At 37.6% G+C, this 19,040-nt stretch overlaps 1 protein-coding gene across 1 annotated transcript in view; it reads left to right on the top strand.

The window, feature by feature from the left end:
- The window catches only part of ATXN10 (ataxin 10), a 108,017-nt gene that overhangs the window by 43,351 nt on the left and 45,626 nt on the right, over positions 1 to 19,040 (top strand). The window contains exons 7-9 of the mRNA XM_061988793.1: positions 3,586 to 3,751; positions 8,497 to 8,605; positions 11,488 to 11,657. Coding sequence (XP_061844777.1) covers positions 3,586 to 3,751; positions 8,497 to 8,605; positions 11,488 to 11,657 — 445 coding nt within the window. The remainder of the gene's footprint in view (positions 1 to 3,585; positions 3,752 to 8,496; positions 8,606 to 11,487; positions 11,658 to 19,040) is intronic.

The raw sequence follows: 19,040 nt of genomic DNA on the forward strand, positions 1-19,040 counted from the left end.
TTCAATGAAAATGAAAGCTGTGACTTCTGGACAGTTCTCTCTTTCATTTCCAAACAAATCTAAGCACTTTGATATTGCATGTCTGAGTTTGCAAATGGCTTGAAATAAGTACTCTGATAATATGATCAGCTTCTTTAATGGTATTCTGGCTTTGAAAAGTGTATGATGATGTGAAAAATGCCTACTGTTTCTCTGCAAGTGATTATTGCAGAAACATACGGCTATGGTATTGAGCTGAAAGATTGTAGATTCTTGAATCTTTTCTGGATTTGAGATTTCCCTGCACGTGTATGCAAGTATTTGGCAGAAGTATTTAGAAAAAGCCTACTTTGCTTTAATCCAAGTTAGCCTTGAGCATGGACAATGTAAGTTAATGCCTTGTTGGTCTTAATTACACCATTAAATCTTAAAACTTAGTGAGTCTGGTTTGTCCCTTTTACAAAGTGGTCTTGCTTTAGTTAACAACAAAAATGCAAATGAATAGCAACTGGATAACTTCAGGTATTTTTTTAAGATGTTCCACTAAAATGCACCTTTAGTTATGATTTTTGTGTTATTTCATATGAAATATTCTCAATGAGCGATGTATTCATTGATCGAATTACCAGCCAGGAAATGGCTCTCAAGTACTTATAGCTGTCACCACTTCTTGCTTATGTTCAGCTACAGGGCTGCTAATGTCAATGTGGTGCTAGGGTTTTGTTCTTGGTGATGCTCAGAGGCACATTAGAGCTGAAGGTAGTGTTGGATTGTAGTCCTTAACAAATTTACAAATTTTCATTTAACATGATGCTCAGAAGAATCATTTCCAGATGAAAGAATTGAAAGTTTCAAGGAAAGACATGATTTGTCTCATAGAATGTTGCTGTCAATTAAATGTTTCAGGAAAGTGAAGTCCTAGTGACAAAGAAAGAATGGCCCAATTGTGTATCAGTTGCTAAGAGGTTATAAAACAAGCATGCTTGATATAAAATTTTTTCACAATACTAAAATTGGTAGAATTTTACAATACTTGTTTTAGACAAGCTTAGGAAGGCTTCACTTTATTTTGTAATAATGAGCTTGCAGATTTAAGTTACACTTTAATGCTGTGGTTTATTTGCAGACCAAAGGAGACAGCAATGTGTTTTACTGATGATTGCAAATACTTTACAGGAGTTGTTCTTGCCAGTTTGATCAGCTTCAGAATGAACTGGTTTCAATTTGGCTAGGGGGACTTGAAAAACAAGAGACTGACAAAAAGTCTTCCTAAGTGGTGCCTAAAGAAATAGAAGATGACACGGCATGATCATTTCAAAATAGAAATACAATCGTAAAAATAACATACAAAATTATATTTTAGCTATTGAACTCAGTGTTACAAAAATTAATTTGAGACCTGCTGAAAGTGATACTAACAGTTGCCATAACTTCTTTTTTGCTGTAGGCAAAAAAAGTAGGAACAAGCTCTGTCATCTGAATGGCTAAACAATTGTGAGATGGTTTAAAAGAAATGAGCAAATTGCATTGTATGGGAGAACTAACTTGGAAAAATTGGGGTGAGCCTTGTAAGAAAACTGAGAGAAACAATAGAAGAAAGGAATGTAAGGGAACTTGCACCAGAACAAAAAGCAGTGCTCTCAGTAAATTGTTGGCTGAATGGCAAGACTTGCTTGAAATTCAGGGGAAAGATGGGCATGTCCTGAATGACTTGACTGTGCCTGGAAGAAAACTCAAGAAAACAGTTTTGACATGAATGCTTAAAGAGAGCAGAAAACTTTAAAAGAAATTACATACAAAGTGGTGTTTTAATGTCACTCCTATTTCTCTGGAAGGATTATGGTTGTCTAAAAAGGCATTCAATTACACTGGAAGAAGAGGAGTGATGCAAAAAAAATTTCCCAACTGGCAACAATTGCATCTCACTGACAGTTTGTGAAGGTGTGTGGTGATTCTCCCCACCTCTTTACAGAAGGTTTACTTGTAATTTTTAGATGTGTATTATTTGGATTAGTGGTGCAACAGTAGCTGAATAAAATTATTATACAAAGTAGATAATATTTACTAAAATAATTCCTGAAATCATAAAGTCTGTGAGCATCCTGTTTTCTTAGCTGAGCATACACTTGAAAGGCTATAAACTTGGTAAAAACTGGCATGTGAAATGTAGCCCTGTGTTGGGGATGACACTTCTGTGTATGTAACTTGGTTTTTGTACAGTATGCCAATTGGTTAGAGATGTTGGGTAACTGGACTCTGGTAGTTTGTAGATGGGCAAACGTGTGGTACCCAGCTGTAACCCGCAGAACAAATGGAATGACTGTTCTGCGTTGGGGCTGCGTCACATACGTAAGTGAAGCCTGTGACAGAGGTTACCAGTGTTTGACAGCCTTCTGTCTGGAGCCCACCCTTTCACAAATGTGTTGAGCACATTTCTATGCTACTGTGTTGAAAAAGCTTTTTGTCCTCATTCACATAATTGTTTAATGCAGCTGTATTAATGACATTAAGGCTTGAGTTTAGCAAGATCTGACTAGCTGTTACATGATTAATAGAGGTGGGTTCTTGGAGGTTAATAAAGCAGTGACCGTGCATTTTCTGTAGAAAAAGACATTTCTCTTCCCCTTGTAACAACCTGCTTGGTAAATTACAAAAAAAAAAAAAAAAAAAAGAAAAGAAAAGAAAAAAAAGGAAAACGTATTTGAACTATTTCACATGTTTAAATGTCAGTCCATCCATCTGAATTGCAAATATTTTAATGAAAGAAAACCTTGAGCCTGCTCTTGAATTCATTCAATAAATAGCACTCTTTCAGACTGAGAGAAATACAGTGGGACTTCACTAACCCATGTCAAATGGGGAAACTTTAGGAGGACCTCTGCCATGTTAAAGTCCCACTTCCATGAAATAGTCCCAGTTTGCCCTAAAAACATGACAGGATATTGGAAATAAAGTGGCATTAAAGCTGTAAAATAAACAACCCAAATATATTTTATAGAATCAGCTTTGTTACATGTCCACATGCTGGTTTAATACACCGAGTAACTCTTGTTGAGTATATGAATAATTTAGTGGCAATTACAGAACAGCTGTAAAGAACCAAGAGTGCATATCTATTTTTATTTCTCCTGTTTCTGCTCAAAATTGGGTTTGGGATTGGGGAGAAGAATTAGCAAAGGACTGCGTGTGAGGCAAAGGCTGTGAAAAGGTGATATTTTCAAACAGAAGCTGTCAAATAGTCTGTGTTTATTTTGCTGAACTTAACAACAGCTTTTAAGAGCTGTTTTGGTGGAAATTTTAGAGATACGGAATATGCACTCACAGTAATGTTATGTCAAGACATAAGAAATTAGAAATCAAACTAGACTTGAGAAGAATATTGACTGTCTAGCTAGATTGTATTAATTTAATGATAAATTAATGATATGCAGAAATAAACAAACAGGAACTGACTGCCAATGTTCATAGGACTTTCTTAATTTAAAAAAATTGACTCTGTTACTAGCATGCTAATTGCTTGTTTCATGTTTAACAACTGTGTCTGCTTCTGCTGATAATTCTTTATGGTTTAGTAAATTTTATTAACAGGTTATTTTCTGATTCTAGAGTTACTTTGTTAGAGCTGATGATGACAAAAGTAAGTGAGAAGATCCCAGTTGCCAGTGAAGAAATTAACGTGTTCATGAGACATGCTGACTTCCTTGCAAGCTGTTTCCAAGAAAAATGTGAAGCTGTGCTCAAGTTAACTTCTGCAGCAGATGCAGAAGTTGAGGTATGATGGGTAAAAAACATCTAGAATCTGAGTGGTGAAACTACTTCGCCACTATTATCCAAGTGGCACTTTCTCAGTTTACTTTGTTTTAGGAAATTTGTAAGACAGAAGCCCAGTTTTGCTTTTAACTTGAGGATGAAAAAAAAATCATAGAAGCATAGAATCATTTCAGTTGGAAAAGACCTTTAAGACCACTGAGTGCAACCAGTCACCTAACACTGCTAAGCCCACCACTTAACTATGTCCCTTGGCACGTAATCTACATGTCTTTTAAATATCTCCAGGGATGGTGATTCAACCACCTCCCTCTAGTACATTGAGATAGAAATAAATCTAGCACATTTAAAAAAAAAATGTTGGTATTTTTAACAATGTTCAGGTTGTCTAGAATTTATTTGGGTTGTGAATCACATTTTATTCAAATATCACTCAAAACCTAAAATACGTGTTTGTTTATAGGTGGGAAGATGCAGTAAAACTGGAGTAAAACAAAAAGCCCAAAACTGAACATAGTATTCAAGGGGTGGCCTCACCAGCACCAAGTACAGGAGGACAATCACTTGCTTGGGCCCACTGGCCACACTATTTCTGATGCTGTTGGCCTTCTTGGCCACCTGGGCACACTGCTCGCTCATATTCAGGTAGCTATTGACAGCACCCCAGGTCCTTTTCCTCTGGGCAGCTTTCCAGCCACACTTCCCCAAGGCTGTAGTATTGCCTTGGGGTTGCTGTTGCCCTAGTGCGGGACCTGACACTTGGCCTTGTTGAACTTCATACACTTGGCCTCAGCCCATCTCTTTAGCCTGTCCAGATCTTTCTGTAGCGCCTTCATACTCTAAAGCAAATCAATACTCCTGCTGAGCTTGGTGTCATCAGCAAACTTGCTGAGGGTACAGTTGGTCTCCTTGTCCAGATCATTGATAAAGATATTAACACAACTGACCCCAACACTGAGACTGGGGAAACACATTGGGTAACTGGCCACTAACTCCATTTATCACTGCTATTACCACTCAGTGAAGAATATGCTCATCTGAGCCATAAGCAAACAATTTCTCCAAAAGAATGCTAAGAGAAGTGGTGTCAAAGGCTTTACTTAATGAAGTCTGCCTATTACTAAAGGTAGACCATATCCACAGCTTTTTCCCTCATCCACTAAGTGGGTCACCTTATCGTAGAAGGAGATCAGATTAGTCAAGCAGGACCCGACCCTCCCTTGCAAATGAGGGCTTTTGTTACTGACTCTTCCCCATTTCCAAATGATTTATGGCGCTCTGGTGGCCCTCGCATGGCTGTGACAAGGTGGCATTCCTGGGGCCAGCTAGCATCTACAGGATCAAGTTACAGAGCCTGCTGGGCTCTTACTGGCAGCTGGCTCCTGCCTCCTGAGCACCCAGACAATTGCCCCAACTTCAGTCCACTTGGAAGAAATGTGTTATTGCTTCAGACTTAATTAATTGGTTCTGTTGAGGATGGCCACAATGTTAGCAAAGCTAAATAAGAGGGCTTTATGGGTCACAGATGGTCTGTGGGTTGCACTTTGGGAACCTCTGATGGAGAGCTGAGTCCTGAATGGCATTATTTAATTTCCTCCTTCTGAAATATCCAAGAGTTGCTGTCTACTTAGTACACCATATAGTGCGGTAAGAAGGTTTAGGCTATCTAAGGTCTTTTCAAATAATCTGGTGTTCTGATTTCCCCTCTTACTTTCAGCAAACTACTTAAAGATCTAACAATGCCATTGGGGGATACAGAAAGCAACCTGACTTGTAATTTACACCAACCTTGTTTGTGCTGTGTTAGGTATTATGAACACAAAGTGTCATATCATATTGGTCTCAGTTCTTGACCCTTCTCATATAAAGAAAGTTTTAATATTTTCAGCTGATTTACAGGTGAGATTTTTTTTTAAAGGCAACTAGCCAGAAAACTAAAAGCCCAAGAAATCCAATATATTTTAGTCAAACATAGAATTAGTTAATTACTGATTCTCACTAACCATGCATAGTTTCAGAAGTGTAATTAACATATTTTCTTAATAAGATACATAAAAAGATATTTTTTTTAAAAAAATACATCTAGCTTCTGTCTTACCAAGTAACCACAAATAGTGTATTTAAATTATGTTACTCAATATTCATGTTGCAAGCATTTTATCATTAAAGCAATATCAACCTGTAATAGTTTCATTTGTGGAAACTCTTGAGAACAGCTCTCATAATTAATTTACTGTCAAAGTGAAAAAATATTGATCTTTAAATGCTTTTAAATGCATTTAAAAAGACCTTAAAAATACCCAAACTCCCTCAAACCACACAGGAATCTCTTCTTATCTGTGCAAGAGGCAGAGTTGTCTCCAACTGCCCCAGCTGCTTTGTGTAAGTAATGTTAGAAAACTTAATTGACTACTTCTGGAAAAAGAATTGGATTGGCAGTAAGACGACATATACTGAGACAATTTCATCTTACACACACACTCTGTTGTACTCTTGTTTTTAACTTCTCCCTTGTCCAACCCCACCCCCCCCCAATTTTTTTATATCCTGTGTGGTTGCTTTCCAAGTACTGTGGTTTCAATTCTTGGAAAAAAACATTTGTTTGCGCCTAACAGAGGGACATCTCTGTCCAACTTGAAGGTGCTGGGACAGCAGTATTGAGAATGTTACTGCATAACTTGCCCTGCTTGATACTGACTTTTATCCTTCTTTCACATGAACATGCTGTATGCTAAGTTGAATGTAACAATTTGGTAGGAAATGTGGATCATTTGATGAGCACAAAATACAAGTTGTAATAGCTGAATAAATGGAGAGCAATGTCAAGAAAAGTTTTTTTCTTAAATATGTGTATAAGCATATTGTGTGTATACGTTTAGTCATAACATATGCTTGCCATTCAGAAAGAGAAATTCTATCTTAAATTCATGATACTGTTTCTTTTCTTACTAGAAGTGATCAGAAAATGTCACTAATTTCTCCTTGATTACATAAATATTTTAGGTTTTGTGTAAGAGTTGTACTTAACTGAACTGAAGAAAAAAAAGCAATTGTGCATGTAGAGTCTGTCATTAAAAATGCTTTAGACAGCATCTGTGATATTAAACTGAACTCTGCCTGGACTTTTCTGTGGCCCTGAAGCCAAGTGCCTTGGTCAGGCAACGTCTGTACTAGTAAGTTATATTAGCCTCCAAAACTGTGAGGCCACATTTCCAAACTTCCTTTTGGGAACTGGCCTTGAACTGGCCTGACTCCCAAAATGTTGTCTGGGTGCCCCATCGACTGTTTAATTTATTACATGTAGACACTGCCTCTTTTCCCTAAGGAACCTCAGGTCTTGTAGCTTCCATCTCAAACCAATGAAAAGCTAATCATATGCTTCTGCAGTTCTTAAACCAACGTTTAAAATAGCTTTTCCATTATAAGCCTGACTTCAGCATCAGTTTGCTTTTGCTAACTTTCAACCGTACTTGCAAAATAAAACCCTTCCCTGGATTTTAAGTTCTTATTTTGTCTCTTTATAAAGAACATCTTTTCTGAGTCTCTCTCAAAATATATTTATTTAAAAATTCTTCAATTATTTCCTTATTTACTTTTCAGATTATATCCACATCAAGATGGTTGTCAGATTTCAAAATATTTTAGGGTTTGAACAGGCCAATGGCCAATGTATTCAGAGGCTGGATTTATACTGTTGAAAGCAATTCATTGAATAACTGAAGGCAAGACCTGCACCTTCCTGTAACTGTGAAGGGGTGAAAAAAAAAAAAAATACGTCTTTAGCACCTGGGCTCTGTACCAATTTGTTGTCTTCAAGGAGCACAGGAAGGAGCAAAGAATATATATGTAATCATAGTACTTAATTACTGAACACTATTGTTGATGATTCCAATTATATGTTGATTATATGGATTCAAAAATATACTGTTAGTAAGTAAACGTCTCTCCTGAGCCAGACAAGGCAGGAATAGTCAATGTGACCTACGTTTGAGCCTTTTCGAGGCTACTTGCAGTACCACACCTTGTGTGGAATGATCTTGCAGTCAGAGCCTGGTTCTTGAGAAATATGTGGTGTTCCAAATTATGCTGTACACTTTTAAGGTAGTTTCTGTAAGTGCTGGATTGTCATTATAAGCACACATCAACATAGTCTGTGAGAAAAAATAGTTCTCTGTCTGAATAAATAATAGGCAAATAAAATTGTGTGTCTCGTACCCAACCAAAATGCTGCATCTATGATCCCAATTCTATTTACCCAAGAATAATGTAAATTCTCGCAGCCAAAGTTCATTTGACCACAGAACTTTACAGAATTCCTGCGGATAACAAATTGGTGTCTTGCAGGCGGTGTTTGTGTCTTTAAAGTGGGACGCTCCTACTGAATAAACTCAAAGAAAACATTTATACAGAAATAATTTTCTCAGCTAGTAATTTTCTGCATTTCTGCTTTTGGAAGCTACTGTGTTTTTGTTAAAATTTTATCCCTTATGGCTCTGTTTTGGTTTCCCCATGATTTTTCAAGGCGCATATAACAGTGTTTGACCGTAGAGAAGAAATTACTGCAGTGTTAATACATTATTGTTCTGCAGAAAGATGTCCTTATTTTATACAAATTTATTCTTGGCAGTTTAGAAAACCTGCAAAGAACCTGGGGTGCTGAGAGTTTCTGTCTTCTGTTTAGATCATTGTTTTTATGTTCTTATGGTATTCTTCATACCCCATTTTCAGAAATGCAATTTTCATTTACAGGAAGCGCTGGTCACAATTCGTCTTCTTGACGTGCTTTGTGAAATGACATCAAACAGTGGACAGCTAGAACATCTACAAGCTTTGCCTGGTTTGCTTGAAACAGCCATAGGTGAGTGAAAAGCCACCATGGTTTATTAACTGTTGGCTTGCTCAAAATCATGTTGCTCTGTGAATGAAAACATATTTTTCACAAGTGGTGGTATGGTGATTCTGACCTTTTAATAAAATAAATAAATAGGAGATTGAGTTCATCTACATTTTCAAATATTTGATTTGTTCGTGGAATTTTTCTGCATCTCTACTTGCTCTGTTGGCTCTTGTTACTCAACAGAGCCTTGATTCAACTGTCAGCAATGTGCTATTTATACAGTAGGAGCTGTGCAAAGGACATACACTTCCTATGTTCTTCCACTGACTGGATATGTGTGGAAGAATTTCCTCAAGAAGCAGAAAAAGGACTTTTCCATGTCCATTCCCTTCTGTGTACAGTTTGAATATTCTTAACCAAATTCTGTGACTTTCAAAGGTCGGTTTGAAAGAAGCTTTCTTCTGCTAAGAAACATCAAGCAGAGTGCTGTACAAAAATAAAATTAAGCCAGGATTGTCCAGAATGACCCAATACACTAAGAGAGGAAGGACGAGAAAGTATACATATACTGACCTGTGCCTTCATAAATCTTATCACTTTCTGAGATTGATGTATGCCACTGTTTTCTGAGAAAATTATAAAAATTTATGGATATTAGGGAGAATACATTTTGTCAACAACAACAGAAAGCTGAAACAAATGTTAAATATGACTATTCTGAGATGTTCAGAGGATCCTTGCTATAAAAAAAAAAAGCAAAAAAACCCAACAAACCAAAAAACAACCAATTTTTTATTTTTAATGACAGATTCATAATTTTATTGCTTACAGTAAAATGACTAGCAAGATCTATTTTATGTGTGTATAATTTGAGGAAACTCAAAAGTTTTATCATCTGAATGTTTGCATAAGTCTTTCAACTTAAACAAGAATTTCAAGGAGCTGCAGGCTAGAATGTTGCTACTATGTGCATCCTACTTATTTTCCACGTACCCATTTTCCACATACTATGACTATTTTGAGATGTTCAGAGGGTCCTTGCTATAAAAACCAAAAACAACAACAAAAAAACAACAGTGAAAAACTGCACTGATGTGTTGTATCTTCAACATTTCTTTCCAAAGACCAGAAGTGAAAGGATGGATAGTGCAAAAGATTTTAATCTTAACAGAATTTTTCATGTAGCAGTTCTTCTCTTTACATCATCAGAAATTTCCTATTGGAAATTACTAAAAGATTGATCAAAAGATCTGAAAAATACCTGAATGATCCTTGTGCTTAGCTATTTTCAATAATTGTTGGATTAAGTTAGACTGTAATACTTCAGTGTTAATAATGTCTTTAGCACAGCCTGATTGCACATTGTGGGGAGGGGCATTTTAAAGACTGACTCTTCTGGATAGTAAGAGAATGATAGACTGAGGTGTGTCCTTTACTTGAGAGCATGGCTGATATCACAGGAGCAGCATATTTACTTTTTCTTTGGTTTATTTTTTGGTTTTAATCCTTTCATTCAGGGGTCCCTCTTACATGCAGGCAGGTTTGGGAAGACCATGGAAATCCCTCTTATATGTTCCTGTGGGGGAAAATACTAAGACTATAAGGCAAGAAAGGATACAAAGTGGAAAACCACAAGAAGGATGTGAGACTGCCAAATTTTATGCATTTACAAAAGCAAGCAAATTTCTGTGAAAGATGATTTTATTAAAAGCAATTTTATGATGATTTTTTTTAGGGGTAAGCAAGAGATTGATTGTTCTTAGTTCAAATACAAGTGGTAGCTGTCATATAGGAAACCTCTAGGCCCTGTTATAATTTTATATTTAAAAAAAAAACCAACCTAGCAGAAATGTAGTTACCTCTTTGTCACCACTGAGATTTTTCTGTTTTCTCCAGTGTTGGTCATCTGGGGCTGAAACTATAATATGAGAACCTGTGAAATTTCTTCTGATTTAAATCAGGAAATGTAGTGCACATTCCACTGTGGTAGTCGTCACATCTAGAGCAGAAAGAACATAGGATTTAATTATCACCTTGTGCTATAACCTGGTGTTGCTATGTCTTTTTTGCTCCCCTGTAAGTTGCATGATGTATCTTGGGGATAATGGCATACATTTATTAGTTTTGCAGGTTACATGGAGGAGAAATACATCTTATTTTTTAAATATAAGCACAGCCTTTAGTGAATTGGCTTCTGGGCTGTATGAGCTCTCAGGTGTTCACATGATTTCAAGTTTTCTTCTGGGTGTGGTCTTTTTGTGGAATGTTGTTTTCAGATGTCTTTGTTTCTCTTCTCCCTGATTTCTCTCTGGAGCTTGCTGAAAAAAAGTCCTAGTTTCTGTAAACCAGCATTCACCATGCAGGAACATTAGTATTTATTAGTTGACAGGATTATGACACTGAAAGATTTGTAAAGATGTGTCAAGGTGCTTGATGTACTCAAAATATTTTCTTATACTACAGAGCTAGGAACAGACTGGAGAAGAGAGGAAAAAAAAGTACTTCTGTGATTAGTATGTGTTGCTGTGACAAGTTTGAATTAAAAGAAGTTTTCTAAAAATCTTGGGTTTATCATTTTATATTAATGGTTCCAGAATCATCCAACAGCATAGAAATTCTGACTCTTCAAGTAAAGACTGATAGCACCAGCCTTCAGCGTTCACATCCGAGCCGTATAGGCATGTACAATGGACAGAAAAATATGTTCTGACCATGGGATGGCCTTTTATGATTATAGACGCAAATTAAAAAATTAAGAAAACTTTCAAAGTTGTTTTGATGTATTGCTGAGTATCTGAAATTATGTTGATTACCTTTGAACCTAACAATTACTAGTAAAGCTCTGTGTACAGTGATTCTAATTTTCCTGTGGTAATTAATGAAAATATTCTTGTTTTGTGTAGATACCCTGAGATTAACTCATCTTGCTGGAAAACAGGCTGTAAATATTTTCACTGCCACACATGCTATGACAGGGCAGGAAGAAATTTCACATCCAGCTGTGGGTTTTAAATCTCATCTCATTCGTTTGATTGGAAATTTGTGTTACAAAAATAAAGAAAACCAAGATAAGGTAAGTTTATGTATTTTTCTGGCAGAACTCTTGATGTGTACAAATGTAAATACCTGAGCATGAATTTACTGACAAAATATGCTGTTGATCTACAAATAGAGGTTAGAATTGATGTAAAGGAGGTGATTTGAATTTTTTTTAATGGCTTTGAATTGTTATCACGGATGTGCTAGCTTTTTAATAAGAATGTAATGTGTGCTTGTCTACCTTTTAATTCAGTCCTGTAGAATTCAAGCTAGTCTTTATTGTTTTCACATCTGATGTTTGAACATTTTGATGTTTGAACCATGACTCTGAAGGGAAATAGATGGGGATTGTTGCAGGAACATAATTTTAAATCTTTGAATTGGTCTCTAATGCTTTATCCCTTCCATCTCTGTAATTTTTTTCATGCCACATTAAAAATGTAGATCTACTTCCATCAAATCACTTTGAATCTTTTATCTTTAGAATTCCTGTATGGAAAATGAGTTCTATCTTCACAATGAGGAAAAAGAGGATACAGCATGTTTTTGACTTTTTTTTCTAAGAGTGGTTAAAGATGTGGCTTTCCTCAGGACTTGAGTTAGACTAGCCTAATTTCAGCAGTAAAGAAGTCATGAAATAACATCTTAGAGTTCATCTGAGCACTTCCAAAAATCACATAGGTTACTTTTCTCATTTGGCCTAAGCATCCATGTAGTGTATTGAAATAGCCTCAACCTAGTGAAAGATTTCTGTTTCTCTAGTTCTGCCTTGTGAGTTTCATGTAGAGAAACCCTCTATTGATCTCTGTGTCTTCCTTTTCTCTTAGAAGTGTCTTTCCTTATGGCAGCCTTGTCCTGGAAGGAAATGATCCTGAGTAGCATTTGTTATTGATATTTGTTATTGAACAGGGAAATTGAGGTTTGTTTTCCTTTCTTTATTATTTTACATCAAAGTTTTCACCTGCTCTCAAGGAAACAATATTTAGACTTGAAAATGAAAAACACAAAAGCCTGCATTAAAGGAGTAAAGCAGATAATGGGGAATTTTTACTTCTCTCTTTTGATGTCAAATGAGGTCCATATCAGGAAGAACCAAAAATACAGTAAGAAAGTAAACATATGATGAGATACTCTAATTCTGTGTTGCCAGGGAGCTGTTGAGGCATTGATCACTGAAAAATCAGTCTCTGAAGCTCCTGTTTCCTAAATATATACATATATATATTTTATTAATTACTTCATTTTACAAAGGTAATTAATTATTTTGTCTAATGCCAGCAGATCTGGTTTCAGCTGCTTCAATGTCTACCAAGTGTAATGGGTTGACCCTGATTGGATGCCAGGTGCCCACTGAAGCTGTTTTATCACTCCTCAGCTGGACAGGAGAGAGAAAATGGAGTCATGGATGGAGATAAGGATGGGGAAATCACTCAGCAGTTACTGTCATGGGAAAAACAGACAAAACTTGGGAAAATTAGTTTAATTTACCATCAATCAAAATCACAGTAAGATAATGAGAAATAAACCTAAATCTTAAAACCCTTCCCTCCACCCCTCCCCTCTTCCTAGGCTTAGCTTTACTCCCATGTTCTGTACCTTCTCCCTGCCAGCAGTACAAGAGGGCGAGGAATCGGGGCTGTGGTCAGTTCATTGTATGTTGTTTCTGCTACTCCTTCCTCTTCAGGGGAAGTACTCATCACATTTTTCCCCTGCTCCAGTGTGGGGTCCCTTCTACAAGCCTCTCTGACATGAGTTCTTCCCATGGGCTATAGTTCTTAACAAACTGCTCCAACGTGGGTCCCTTCTACAGAGTCACAAGTCCTGACAGCAAACCAGCGGCAGCACGAGTTCTTCTCTCCACAGGTTCACAGTTCCTGCCAGGAGCTGCTCCAGCATGGACTTCCCCTGGGGTCACAGCCTCCTTTTGCCATCCACCTGCTCTAGTGTGGAGTCCTGCCTGGGCTGCGGGTGGATCTCTGCTCCCCTGTGGCCTCCATGGCTCCAGGGGCAGGGCCTCACTATGGGCTCCAGGGGAATCTCTGCTCTGGCACCTGCAACACCTCCTCCCATCCTTCTCCACCGATGTTGGTGTCTGCAGGGCTGTTTCTCTCTCATATTGTCAGTGGTCGCCATGTCTGAAGTTGCCCACTTGCACTGTTTGGGGTTTTTTTTTTCCCCAACTTTAAATATGTCATCACTGAAGGGCTAGCATCTTGGCCAGCGGTGGGTTGTCTTGGCGCCAGCTGACATTGGCTCTATCAGACATAGGAGAAGCTTCTAGCAGTTTCTCACAGAAGCCACCCTTGTAGCCCCACCCCTGCTACCAAAACCTTACCACACAAGCCCAATACACCAACTTGTTAGACTTTTACAATGGCAGCACTGACTTTTCATAGTGTATGAGGAGCACTCCCATTTCCTTGGACTTTTTTTCTGAAGGGAAGAGAAATGGAAAATCTGAGGAATACTAACCTATACAATTGCTAGTGATATGGGCATATAGATGCAAAATGTGGGAATGAACTTCCCTTTCTCATTTCCCATTACATCTAAAAGATATTAATGTTTCTGAAAAATATCATTAATACTATTGATCAGTCTTGCATAGCTCTACAGACTCTGTGGCCTGTTATGATGTAGTTTATGTAAGTAAACTACATTTTTGTGGAATACCTTATGACGGTAGAGGGGAAGAGGTTGCTTTCATTCTGAAAGGATTGATTTGTTGCTTATTGTTCATTTTTGCTGGGATTTTCAAAGGCCCCTGGAGCAATTAGACATTCAGGCTTAGTGTTTTCAGTGGAAGTTGGGTATTAACTTGCCCTAAACTGCCTGCAAATATTATTGCTCTATGCTGTCTTGAAAATTACTTAAATTCTTGTGTGTGAAATCATGGAACATTATTTCAGTGCTGTTGAAACTGTAGAAATGTCAATAGTATGATATCCTATCTGTACCTTCAGTTTATTTCATACATTTAAATTGATTCTAATAAGTGCACTTGACATTTTAAGGTAGTTTCCATAGATAAAAATGCGCTCCTGAGGTCTGGGCAAGCAGCCCATCGCACAGGTAAGAAAACTGAAGTTTAGAGATGAGAATGAATCATTCAAAGTGGTGTATGGGGCAGACCTAGAACTGAATGATAATGGGGTTAGTTCCCACATCTTTTCTTAGAGTAGTTTCCCACAATATAGATCTTATTTTAGATCCATTTTGCGGTAAACAGACAGTTGACTTTCTACATTCTCATCAGAAGTAATACAGGTAGATTGTGTTTTTTATATACGCCATCTGAACAAACTTGGGGTTTGCCATTGACTGTTGCTTTTGTGTGAGTTATCATGTGAATTGTAGGTATAAACTGGGGAAGTGACTTTCTCTTCAGCTAGTTTTGATTGCTTGGCATGAGAGGACTGCACATCACTTACCAAAGATTCTTAAGCAGCACTGTTATTATTCTGACTCTTTAATGAACCGAGGCTCTCAAACTTGTTTTCTCTGTGATTTCCAGTCACAGTGGAGCTCTTTTCCCAGTAACAATGGTAATCTAGTACTAAATGGAATAATAGCACATTAATGCTAATAACTAATAAAAAATATGGCCCTTTGCAATACAACCTTAGTGCTTGGTGTTGTCTTCCTGACTTGTTCAGAAAATGCAAGTAGTCTGCAAAGACCTGGGAATCAAATGGTGACTTGGGTTATGCCCTGCAAGTGTCTCATGCAGTTGCCTGTCTGCTGAAGTAGAATGATGCAGCCCTACTGCTTGGGGCACTAGTGGCAGAGTTAAAGCAACAGAGAATGCCTGGAGTAGGTGAATAATTGCTCTGCAAAGACTGCTTTTCCATCTCTGATTGTGGTCTCCACCTGCTATAAGAACAATAATGGCAAGGAATTAGTGCACTGGTATGTTGGCACTGGTGAAAAATCTTGTAGTGCTTTGGAACAGGCAAATATCTTACTAGGACTATATTCTTTCTGTTTAAAACCAAGAATGGTTTTTACAGAGCATTCTTTAGCATGTGCTCTGTTAGCATTAGGAATGCATTCTTAACATCTTTTCTTCCTTATAGTTTTATTTGTACTGTTGTGATAAGTTCTTAAAATATAAGGGAGTGGGCAGACATCTAAGCTGTAAACTGAGATGCAGCCATTAAAATAAGTCTTGCCAGGTCTGCCCACTTGCACATTTTAAAAAACTGGATGGGTTGGTGTTTGTAAGGAAAGTATCTGATAAAGTGTTGATTTTAGAGTGACAAATGTTTGGTACATTCATTTCCTGAGTTACACACTGTCTTCAGTGAGGAGGAGAAGAGAGGAAATAATAGAATTGCTATAGTTAGGACACCAAGTGTTGAGTTAGTTTTGTGTTGAACCTGCCAAAAGCCTGCAATAGATGTGCAGTTCTGTACTTTCTCATTCTGTAGGAGGAAGAGCTGTCAATAATTATTGTCATACATTTGGGGCAGTTCTCTGGCTTGTATTTTATTTTGTCTCCTTCACAAAGATGCATTGTATGTGTTTATTAAATATACTGCAGGGAAGGAGATGGGTTCTCAGGCTGAGCAAGTAGTGAAGGTTTTGGCTAGTACCTGGTGAAAGAAGTTATGAGAAGGAAAAAGTGAAAATCCCTCCATAATCCCTTCACCTTCTTTGACTTGCTTTTTTAAAAATACTTAATTGCAAGTGTCATCAGTACTTAAATAAGCATCAGAATAATGTAGGCTTTATTCTGCATTGTTTCCTTTCCTCTCTTGTAAATAGAAGAGTTACATACACTTCAATCACATAGTCTTGCTGGAGTTTGTACGTAGGTGATTGAAATCAAGTAGAAAGCTTGGCAAAGTTTAATTGCAGTCTTTATTCACTATTCACTTTATTTCACTATTGCCTTTGAGACTGAACAAGGTAATCCGAATTACCTGAGGGTTCTGTCCTGTGAAAACTGTTACTGAAGGACAGTGTTCAATGGTACAAACTGTTTGCAAGGCATGAGCTGCTTTTCTTGTTTCTTGCAACAGTGGGGCAGCCAGCTGGCAGAACAGGTATCCTGAAGGGAAAAGCTGTGACATTTCTAAATCAAAACTTAAGCTAACTTAGTAAGAACAATGCACTCAGTTTGGGTTTGGTGCTGTGAGCTAGTTGCATTGATTTTGCCATTTTCAACTGACCCATGTTACTGATAGGATAGGTAGATTATTGCTACCTGCTTACTTTGTTAGCAATACAGTTAGTATGCTGGGACAATCTGATACATGTTGAGAGATTGTTGTCCCCTGCAAAATAGTGAATATGCACAAGTATATTTTTGAGATTACTCTTTCACTTAAACAGCCTGTTAAAGGCAAAGCTGAGCTTATTTCTAGTATAGAAATGCCCCAAGTAGGAAGGTATCTGTGGTTCAAGAGTGTCCTTAAAAATATCTGGTGTGACATTTAAGGATACTGTCTCTAGTCCTGTTTCCATATGGATTTTGTGTTAGTCTTCAGCTCTGTCATGATTGTGAATCCTTAATGAAGTGCCAAGGTTTTCATCAAAGTGCTTAAGACTGGTAAACAGAAAAGAATCACGAGATCTCTAAGTGGTGGGACAATATGAGTAATAAAGGGTTGATGTGGAGTGGTTTTCCCCTGAGGTTAGAGATGCTTGCCTAACACAGTATAGTTTGTAAACCATTGAATTATTTTTATAACAATGTGACTCATTTGTTGTTTGAGAATGATACAAACCTTTATTCTGTTGTGCTGCCCCTTTATGGACAAGAAGATCATGTTCCCTATCATCCTACTTCTGTTCTTCTTCCTGCTACACCAGTTTTTGGTCTCCTGGTGTGTGGGAGACCCTGAACTGGAGCAAGGGAGGACTGGTGAGGAGCACTTCTCCTCAGGGGTGAGATAAGCAGCAAGAGACATCAGGAAAGGACTGACTGCACCCCCCATTCCCTGTCCTGGGCACTGCTTATGGGGGGAGGAGGTAAAAATACTAGGCTCAGGGCTCTGAGCTCTTGAAGAAAAAAGGGATGGAGGAAAAGGTGATCTTAAAAAGCTGGTTGCACTTCCATCATTCGCCCTTCTCTGTATTATTTTTCCCTTGGATATTTCTGTTTGCTGTGTTTTAGTTGGAGGCAGATTAAGTTTTAGTTTTCTTCCTCAAGCTGAGAAGCCTGGTCTGTTTTGTCTGGGACCATAAGCAGCAATTAAGACCCTCCCTGCCCTTCAGGAGTTCAGAAGTCTGGGGTAGTTACGTCTGATGGTGCTCTTTTGTTCCTGGATAGGCCTAAACCACAACATTGAGATTGTAGAAAATGGAGTCTAGGAGTCATGACAAGTTGGGATTTTTTCCCCTATTCTCCAGCTTGTATTCAGATGTTTAGTAAGACATGGGATGTAGCTTGCAAAATATTCTAATGTATTCAAAGAGATTTTGGTTCTCATATATCATTCTCAGTTAAATGAAGAGCATTGCATCAACCAAAAATGTTTTTTGCTAGTGTACTAAATGGTGAAGAACTAAATTTTTTGGGGAGTACTCTATGTTAGGAAAACTATAACTAAAATAACCACCTTCTGATGTGGCTAATTGAGTATTGGGAAAAAAAGGCTCAGAAGACATCTTCTGGGAAGATGCAGGGAGGGGGTTTATCTGTATTTTGAACTTTTTACCAGTGTTATTGATTGCTGGGAACAAGACCACTGTATCTGGAAGAATCTGCCTTTCTGAATACTTCTTCTCCATCTCAGGTCTGAGCTGTTAATTCAAATTCTTTCCACTTTTACTGGTGTCAGATACATGTGACATATATTTTCCATCACTATAACAAGGAATTTCATGAGTTTTCTGTGTTGTTTTTCGTTGTTCTAACCTCAGCATGAATTTCCAAGTTTCCCCATCTTTTCTTAACTGTCATCCCACATGCAATTTATTTGGGTTTTTTTGTTCGATGTGTATTTTTTTAAAGCTGCAGCAGACTTCACAATGGGCTGATGTTATAATGCTGCAAATCTTGGACTTGATCTCTTTTGGATACATAAAACTTTCTCTTCTTTTCCGCTAACAAGAGATTGTGTTTATTTATAAACATAGGGAGAAGCAAAAAAAAACCCAACCAAAAACCAAAAAAACCCCCTGTTTTGTTGGGTGTTGAGATTTGGCCATCACTATTTGTAATTTGTTAGTTCTGTTTTGGAAGCACCAGTGAAATAGTTTCATTGAGGAAATAATGGAGTATGACATATGCGATATGTTGTATTATGTGATTAATTTACCGCAGTAACTCTTGGCTTTGTGCTACATTCAGGGTGAGAAGGATATGAAGGAGACTTTGAGCAAAGCCTTGTAGAAGAGGGCAGTGGAAGATCCCTTACCAGTGATTAACAAGCAAGTTGTCAAACGCAGGCCACTGGGTCTTGATATT

This window comes from Colius striatus, chromosome 1, assembly GCF_028858725.1.
Source record: "Colius striatus isolate bColStr4 chromosome 1, bColStr4.1.hap1, whole genome shotgun sequence".
NCBI lineage: Eukaryota > Metazoa > Chordata > Aves > Coliiformes > Coliidae > Colius > Colius striatus.